The sequence below is a fragment of the Bidens hawaiensis genome, unplaced genomic scaffold (assembly GCF_021521415.1).
Source record: "Bidens hawaiensis isolate Kalapana, Puna unplaced genomic scaffold, B.hawaiensis_p1.1 tig00024026_1, whole genome shotgun sequence".
Classification (NCBI taxonomy): Eukaryota; Viridiplantae; Streptophyta; class Magnoliopsida; order Asterales; family Asteraceae; genus Bidens; species Bidens hawaiensis.
Genome location: NW_027493787.1, coordinates 300,312 through 309,654, shown reverse-complemented (window position 1 = coordinate 309,654; position 9,343 = coordinate 300,312). Strand labels below are relative to the sequence as shown.

General features: G+C 36.4%; 1 protein-coding gene and 1 pseudogene across 2 annotated transcripts; one reads left to right on the top strand and one right to left on the bottom strand.

Annotated features, from left to right (window-relative positions):
• The first annotated feature begins 787 nt into the window (after nucleotides 1–787).
• On the top strand, nucleotides 788–2,302 carry LOC143568606 (UDP-glycosyltransferase 76G1-like; annotated as a pseudogene). The gene is made up of 2 exons (XR_013141595.1): nucleotides 788–1,332; nucleotides 1,421–2,302. The product of XR_013141595.1 is annotated as a UDP-glycosyltransferase 76G1-like (transcript).
• A 4,863-nt stretch (nucleotides 2,303–7,165) lies between these two features.
• Nucleotides 7,166–9,103, bottom strand: LOC143568610 (plant intracellular Ras-group-related LRR protein 6-like). The gene is made up of 3 exons (XM_077054726.1): nucleotides 8,711–9,103; nucleotides 8,079–8,248; nucleotides 7,166–7,989 (listed from the first exon to the last, which is right to left on the bottom strand). The coding sequence occupies exons 1-3, from the start codon at nucleotides 8,924–8,926 to the stop codon at nucleotides 7,311–7,313; spliced, it is 1,065 nt and encodes a 354-aa protein (XP_076910841.1). The 5' UTR covers nucleotides 8,927–9,103; the 3' UTR covers nucleotides 7,166–7,310.
• Nucleotides 9,104–9,343: the final 240 nt, after the last annotated feature.

The following is a 9,343-nucleotide window of genomic DNA, read 5'->3' as shown; positions in this document are numbered from 1 at the left end:
TGGTGGTGGTGTGAACAAGACAGAAGGAAACCTGATTTAGGATTTTGGAGGAAAAGCATACAAAATGACTTTTGGTTGAATTGGAAGTGTTTTAAACCATAGAAACAAATGTCATGGGTTCAATTCCCACAATTAGTGTTCTTTTTAAATATAAAAAAAAGTTTATTTTTGTTTTATATTAATCATTTGTGCTTATGTGTATTATTATTATTTGTTTGTTTTGGACTTTTGAAATCCAACCTTATTGGTAAAGTTGTCAAATTATTAACTACATAGTTGAAAACTCGATTTTAGGGGACAATTTTTTATTTGTCCCGACCAGAAATATTTCCATAACTATTTAATTTGCATTTCTTTACTTTATAAATTAATAGCTCATGGTTAAATAATAATTGGCTTATCACAATCACTTATAAATTAATGCAACCCATATTGTGAATCGCGTTACTGTGTTATTTGCATCTTAATATTATTAGTATAACAAAATAATATTTATTTAGTAAAACACTAGATACGTATTCATCGATAAACCATTTAACAAATCTTGAGTAGTATTAAATTCGTTTCAAGTTACACATAAATTTTTATTATTTACTTTATTCTGGGGTTTCAAATTTTTGTATATTTCATATTATTTCATCATTGAGGTGGGGTTAATGTTTGTGTGGTTGTTATTTTTTCCATCGTCTAGTTGTACGTTTTTTCTAGTGATCATTGGAGCAGTGTGTGCCTTTAAATATGCTGTAGCTAGCTTTTCATTTAGCAAACAAACTTGATCGATCTCTTTCTAGTTTCCAAACATGAAGAACCAAATAGGAGGAGATCATACCACAGTTGAGTCGACACCACCGACCGCAACTCGTCGGAGAATAGTCTTGTTTCCTTTACCCGTTCAAGGCCATATCACTCCCATGCTTCAGTTAGCAAACATTCTTCACACCCAAGGTTTTAAAATAATTTTCATGCACGCCGCACAAAACACTCCGAAATATTCAAACTATCCACATTTTATCTTCAAGCCCATTGCTGACGGGTTTTCCGAGATTAGAGAGCACATGCCGGAGAAACCAACCCCAAATTTTTTCATTACGTACCTTAATGAAAACACGAAGGCTTCATTTATGGAGTGTCTGGCAGGATTGTTGGCTGAACCTGATGAGCCGCCGATTGCCTGTGTAATCACAGATGCCGAATACTACATCGCACAAGAGATCGCCGACGCTCTGAAGGTCCCTCGATTGGTGACATTCGCTTGCAACATTGTTCCCCTTCTTGTTAGTCACGATTTTTCTTTTTTCTATGAAAAGGGTTACTTCAACCTCACAATGAAAGGTATATTATTTTTCTTGTTCAATGATCATAAAATGTTTTCTAAATACATTTTATATTAATATGGTTTAATGTATGCTATTCCTATCAGATTCAGAATACGAAGAGCAGGTGCCTGACTATCCGTTTTTGAAAGTCAAAGATGTCATAAAGACGACAAAGATCCCAATTGGTGTTGAGAAATTTTTAACCAACATGATGAAACAACTAAAGGCATCATCAGGAATCATTTGGAATTCCTTCAAAGAACCTGAAGATGCTATATTAAAAACCCTTAGCCAGTATTTTCCTATTCCAAGGTTCACCCTAGGTCCACTTCAAAAGTATTTGCCATCGTCAACCTCAGACATCATTTTTGAACAAGATCGAACCTTTTTCCCATGGCTAGATGCTCAACCCCCCAAGTCCGTTATATACGTAAGTTTTGGGAGCCTCATAAGCCTTTCCGCGTCTGAATTTCAAGAAGTGGCTTACGGGTTGGCAAACATTGGTTTCCCTTTCTTGTGGGCGGTCCGACCAGGTCTAGTTAAAGGTTCAGAATGGCTTGAGTCATTGCCAGAGAAGTTCCTCGAATATGTGGGTGGTAGAGGATGCATCGTGAAATGGTGTCCTCAAAAAGAAGTGCTAGCACATGACGCGATAGGGTGTTTTTGGACACACAGTGGATGGAATTCCACATTGGAGAGCATATGCCAAGGAGTACCTATGATTTGCTCACCTTATGATGTTGGGCAACCAATAATTGCAAGATACGTGAGTGATGTATGGAAAATTGGCATTTTGTTGGAGGATGGTCTTGAAAGGGAGGAAATCCAGAGAGTTGTTAAAAGATTGATGTTTGATAAAGAAGGCGAAGAAATACGTGAAAGAATAACTCTTTTGAAAAAGGAGGTGAACGAACATCTCTTTTGAAGAAGGGGGATTTTCACAAAACTCCCTAAAACGTTTGGTTGATTACATTTCATCGTTTTAGCTTCAATAAATCACTTTAATTGTACGCGAATAAAAAATAAATCAAAATAATATGATGTTTGACCTAGCCAATAAAGGCCTAACTAGGGGAACTAAAAATGAAACTACATCACCTAAAGTGATTTCTTTAACCAATCATCGAGACCCATTCTAGTTTTAAAGTTCCTACTAACATACCATAAAAAGTGTAACATATTTTTCTTTTGTGCGTGCTAACCAAGGTAGATTTATTTGAGTGAGTGCAAAGCTAATTCCGTTGTTTGTGTGCTTTCCAATGTCAAGTTTTTCTTAAGGCCATGGTTATTCATACACCCTTTTTGGTTATTCACACATCTTTTTAACACACATTTAAACCCTATATACACCCTATAAAGGGTGTATGAATAACACATCTCAATTGTCTATTATAAAATCTTGTGTCGTTCTGACATAGTTTCCTACCCCTTCTAAAGCCACCAGATTATTTGATTTCTGAACAGAGATCTCTCATTGTTTTAGCCCGGGTTGACCCTCACACGGGTCATAACATCTCAAATAGGATATGCAATGGGTAGCATACCTACAAACCAAACCCTAACCTTCTTCATTCACCGTCTACTACGTTCCTCACACTCATCAAAACCTAGACCTCTCACTGGAGCATATCTTTCACTAATCACAATTCACCACTCGCCATGTCCCAAGTCCATACAACTCTATTCCGTCCTGCTTTATTTTACAAGGTAATTATTGTACTTAATTTTGTGTTTGCTACATTATTGATATGGTTTCAGTTACAGAACTGATTGGAGTAGACTTATTTTGTATGAATTACGGCTTATGTTATAGATGAATAGCCTCTTACTTATTGCTTTTAGCTTTTAATTGAAGATGTTTAGGACTTCGTTTCAGTGAGTTTTAGGGTTTTCTTTTCCTAAAATCATGCCCTTCAAGGTAATTGTTGATGGGTATCACTACTACAAAATTAGGCTTTTAAGACCACAGTTGTGGTCGCAAAACGATGGCAATTGCCTTGTTGCGATTGCTTTGCACCGAAAATGGGTTGGAAAAACAGACGTCGCAATTGCCTTATTGCGACAAAGTTTCAACACTTCCATGCTTTTGCGACCAAACGTTGCAACTAATTAGACGGTCGCAAATGTTGCCACCGGTTTAGAGTGACCGCAATTTTTGCAACCGGTTTAAAGCGTTCGGAAATGTTGCAACTGGTTTAAAACGGTCGGAAATGTTGCAACTGGTTTTTGCGACGACTTGCTTTTTTACCTCCTGCAACCATTTTTATGACCGCTTGCTTGTTTACAACTTGCAACCGTGACTTTTTTTTGTTTCCACAATTTTTTATTTTAAACCTGCTAATATGATCACATTTTTTAAATTCAAGCATATATCATAATTTCAAAATTATATACAATTCCACAAAAGAAATTACAAACTAAAATGTCAAATACCCAGTTATCCTAACATTAAGTATCCTAATATTCAAAACAAAGTGTATGGTATCTTGCCCACGTAAAAAAAACGGTCCGGTGACTAAATCAGCATGAATAGATAATCTTGTAACACACCTTTTACTTCCAGAATTGCCAGCCTAGTTCGAAGGCATTAAATATCAGAGCTTCTCTGCCTTGGGAATTTACATACAAGGAGAATCAACACTTAATAAAGAGTCTGTACTAACAAATTCCTTCACGTGATCTTTGTAACAATAGGCTCCCTGATGATAAAAAAAGAGTAAAATTAATAACATGAAACAGAAGTGATAATTAGTGACTAATATATTATTGCAAAATATAACTTGCAGTCACCATGATAGTGGTCCATGAGGCAATCATTTGGTGGTTCAGGTACACCCAAAAGAGTTAACTAGAAGTACCTTAATGTAATGTATGACTCGATTTCCGGAGTACCAAACTTGGGTTGCAAAAAGGCCATTGTAACCAAGTCTAATTGTAAGCACATGTTAACCTATAATAAGATACACATAATTTGGTATTAATACTAGACTCATGAAAAAAACCCATAAAGATAACTTGACATTCAGAACACGATGTTTACCTTACTGATCAATTAAATGAAGATTTTAATACACATCTACTTTACCAGATCACCATGTACATACATAAAATACACACAAAAAATGGTTAGAACTGAAAGCATAGAGTATACTATCCGGTAACCGGGCAGAGACCAATCTGCTCATGAAAATGAAGTGAAGAAAAGAAGTCAAAATTCAGATGATGACACTTGTAAATACGAGTTAAACAAAAAAAAAGTTAAGTTGTTGTAGGAGACAACGACTGAGAATAGTCAACTTGGATGGTTTTTATTTTTAACGACTAATAATTAAAATGTTCTCAGCCTGTTTTTGTTTACAGTAAATATTAAATACCTCATATTTAGAACCCATTAAAAATGAATGCTCTCTATCTCCTACCGACCCCGATTGGCCCATATAGAGGTAGGGTATTAAAAAGACCCAAATACCCTTAAGTACCACTCGCAGGTCAGAGGAAAGCTCCTCACAAGATACCCGCGGGACATATGGATCACCCGCATAAATTTGTAAATGAAGAACATCCTTATATCACACGCGGAAGCGTCCATGCACCCTCAAGCATAATCCGCGTGATGGCACATCCGCCCGCCAAAATGACAAGGAGGTAATGCCACTAGGAAAACTGTAATTAACCAATTACCTTCTAAAGAATTCCCAAGGTTATTACTTGAAGAATACGTGAGCCATCAACCAATGAATGAAGGACATCTGGTCAGGTTGTTATAACCGTGCACATGGCCAGGGTTAGATAGCGTCCTATCATATCAAGACACGTGTCCAGGTTGTTATGCCCATGCACATGCAACATATAGCTCAACCTATCATATGAGGACATATGTCCAGGCGGTTACGAGAGCAACTTCTAGAATGGGACAGCTGGTCCAATTATATTCCCACACTCTTCGGATATAAATACCCTCTCGATCCCCATGAGGTATTCATTCACTCTCCACTATCTACTCTAAATACTTAAGTACTTTCTCTCTGTCAGAATTGTACTTATTCTCACGCCGGATGGTGGTTACCTCATGAAGATTGTGAAGGCATTTATAGCTGAATAGTGGGAATGTGTTGGCCCAGCTGTCTCTTTCTAGAAAATGCTTCTGTAAACGTTTAGACACGTGTCCGCATATAATAGGTTGAGCTATACGTCTAATGCGCATGGTTATAACAACCTGGACACGTGTCTCTCTACGATAGGACGAGATAGCCCTGGCCATGTGCACAGTTATAACAACCCGACCAACTGTCCTCCATTCATTGGCTGATGGGTCACGTATTCTTCAAGAAAGGATCTTCGTAAATCTTCTAGAAGGTAATTGGTTTAATTACAGATGTCCTATGACGTTGCCTTCTGGTCATCCTAACGGGTGAGAATACCACCCTACGGATGACTTTTGAGGGCGCCTGGATGCTTCTGCACATGGTCTCTTAGAACGTATCGTTGTTCTTCCTTTATTGAGTCATGCGGGTGATCCATTTGTCTCGCAGGTGGCATATGAAGAGTTTCCCTCTGACCCGTGATTGGTATTTAAGGGTATTTGGGTCTTTTTGGTACCCTACTTCTATAGATATGATGTATAGGACCGTAAGGATAATGAGCCAAGATGATTAGATTTCAAGGTTATACTTTTATTAGTAAGCGTCCCAAAATGATTACAATGTCTTCGGATTGGAACCACAGTCATTTTAAAAAAGATATTAATTTGGTTAAGGTTACAATTGGTAGAAATCAAAATATGATCGGATTAAAACAAGCATGGAAGGTGGAGGTGTGCAACGAAGATAGAGTGGCAATAATGGAGTTAACGGTAGCAATGGCATTGAAGATTGTTGTCACAACGATGGTAAGGTGGCGATGACAACGGTAGTAGTGTAGTCTAGCATGAGGACTTGTTTGTGGTGATGGCAGTTCGTTGAATAATTTGAGTGAATCTACAAATAAGTTTAGGATGCAAAAAGTAACCACGACTAAGGTACTTTATAAATTTACGTGTTACGATTTCTAGTCTATTCGTTTGTGGTGTATTTGTATCTTCTTAAGGGTTTGTGTATAAGTCACTGAAAAAGGATGGGACGATTCAAGTGAGATTCAATGTGGATCCAATTTTTGATTCACTTGGGCGGTCTTGGGGGACCACCATGGCTCCTCTCTTCTCGAGGATCCATACATCCCTTATCAGTGTATGGACAGTTATCTCTTGAGCACAAGTTTAAGTTCGACCTCAATAGGAAAAGAAAATGAAGCACCTAACAACACATCTTCATAGACCAAGAACTACAAGATCACCCCTTTCATTTTGGGGTGACGGAGGATCATACCATTCGAACATTTTTTTTTCATGTATTTCCCCGATGTCTAGAGAAAGTTGAAATCAAATAAGATGTGTCCATTTGTTTATCTCTTGACTCGAAATGAGAAACATGTTTGAAAAATGATCTTAAAGTGTTTAGGGTTGGGCCAGGAAGGTTTAACGACTTTTTTTTCTTAGTCGTTACAATCGTATCCGATATTTTATACCATGGGCACCTCATTCTCATTGGGCTTGTGGCGTTTTCATGTTTTCCCAAGCCCGATTAGTTACCCATTTCATGTTCATTAAACCTCAGGCCTACATTCACCGTAAATAGGCTTGTGACGTGATTGTTTTCCTATATTCCCGAGCCCAATTAGTTACCCATTCCATGTTCATTAAACGTCAAGCCCACTTTCACCCAAAATGGGCTTATGGTTATATAATATTTTAAACGGCTTAAACAAGAGAAACAATCAAAATGAAATATCCACATCCACAACTTGTAATAATAACTAAAGAAAAATAATTCTCAAATTCAGATGCTTTTGTACAAATGTAAATGACACATTGTTTCAACACTCGTAAACAAAGGCTTACTAACAATAGTGAAAATATTTTACCAAAATATAGAGTATCGAACCCCTCGAATATGAAACTCATAGCTTCATAGTAAAATGTCTTTTCGGAGAGAAAATACGTTTAGGAGAGAACATGCCAATGTACCTAGGAGAAGCAAGTCCATCTATGGTCCGATTATTAAACATCAAATACCCATCTTTCTCTTCTTGAACCGTGCGGGTCCCACCAAACGTGCCAAGTTTCCTTAATTTACCGATCCAAGACCTCTTCTTTGAAGAATTTTGATGTGCCCCGTTCATCTTTTCACTGAGATACTCTTTTATCACATGTAACCCTTGCTCCACCACTTCCAATGGTGGAGAGATTAAAGGGTTCCCATCTACATTAAGCTTTCGAAGTCTCCTCAGGCAACCCATTGATTCGGGCAATACCTTAATATTGTTGTGACTAACGTCCAATTCAACAAGAGCGAAAAGTACACCTAAGGAGTAGGGTAAAGTGTCAAGGTACCGAAAGTTTTGGCTAACATTAAGGATCTCAAGGTTGGTCAGGTTTTCAAGGTCATCAGGGAGGGACCGAAGATGGTTGAGGCGCACATCAAGGTGACGAAGATTGGTTAAGTGGGACGTGGACGAAGGGAGGAAGGCTAGTTTGTTTGAATTTACGGATAGTTTCTTTAGATTGATGAGCTCAAAACCGATAGTATCCGGTAAGCTAGTCAATTGATTGAAATTTGCATTTAAATCTTCTAGCGCTCTAAAAATCCAAAACAAAAGTATTAGAATATAAATGAGTTGATGTTGTAAAATCTAAAGGAAAACAAAAGGTTTGTTTGTTTTAGTGACCTGCAATTTTCAATAGTTTTCGGGAGGGACTGAAGATGATTTCCTGAAATGTTGAGGGTCTTGAGTTTTGACAAACAACCAATTGAGTTTGGGAGTGTTTTGAGTTGATTTGAATGTACATCCAACAACCCTAAATTTAGGAGCCTTGCTGTTAATGACTCTGAAATTACCTGTAACACATCATCCAATATTTTACTAATAATTAAATAAATTACAAGAGTGTGACAAAATGTCAACTTCTTGGTTTTATATATTTACTCCAACATGTACAATGAAAAAGAAAGATTAATATTGTAATTCATTTCAAATTAACATCTATTTCCCTACAACTAATACTTACATATATAATAGACAACTTGGCTTGTTTAAAAGTATTAGTCATCAACATTTTGAAAAGTACACTCAAAAAAATATAGCTTAATTAATAGATATTTTCTGCACTTCAGTTACTTATTTGTAAAATAATGATATCTATTGGGTGTTATCAAACATCCTGAGAACCGTGAAAGCTACATAATATGTGTTGATTCACACACGTAATATTCATTTATACACGAGCAAAAAATAACGTATGAATTCAAAAAAAAAATACCACAAATATAAAACATGTTACATAGAATAAAGAAGGGTACCTGGAGATTGTTGTTGGAAATATCCAATTTATAGATAATCCCTAAATTGATATTAGAAGATAAAGGAAGAGCATCTAAACACATTTTGCTCAAATCCACAACTTCATGCCTAACAATTTCTCTTTCTCTTTGTGAATTATTTCTTACAAAATGCTTTCTTTTTGGCTTGGCAAAGTCAACCTTCATCATTCCATGATCACTATCAACCATCATCATGTATAGTATACAGTAGATTTTTGTATCTATATACTTCTACAATATAATGCACCAAATATCAAGATTCAACAAACCCTAATGTGTCTTTGAGAGAGAGTTTGACCTTTGATTGTGTGTGGAATGAGACCAAAATGGAGAGATGATGGTGTAATTTAAAGGGAGGGAGGGATGTACGGATGAGGACAAGGTTGGTATTATATTTAAAACTATGATGTAAACGGATGAGTGCGTATTAACTATCATAGGTGTATTTAAGGATATAAAATAAAACCGTTTTTTTGGTATTTTTGTTTAAAAAACTTCCTTTTGTTGTTAACATTAGTTAACAGCCTGTAAATAGCTTCTAATTGTCTGTTTTTATATTTAATAAGGTATTAAACCATTAGACAGAATAATAAAAATAGAATAATCACATTT

Coding starts and splice junctions, on each gene's coding strand:
- LOC143568610 (XM_077054726.1), bottom strand. CDS start 8,926: ATGATGATGGTTGATAGTGATCATGGAATGATGAAGGTTGACTTTGCC. Junction 8,249..8,710: donor TTTCCAACAACAATCTCCAG/GTACCCTTCTTT, acceptor GATGTGTTACAG/GTAATTTCAGAGTCATTAAC. Junction 7,990..8,078: donor AAAACTATTGAAAATTGCAG/GTCACTAAAACA, acceptor TTGGATTTTTAG/AGCGCTAGAAGATTTAAATG.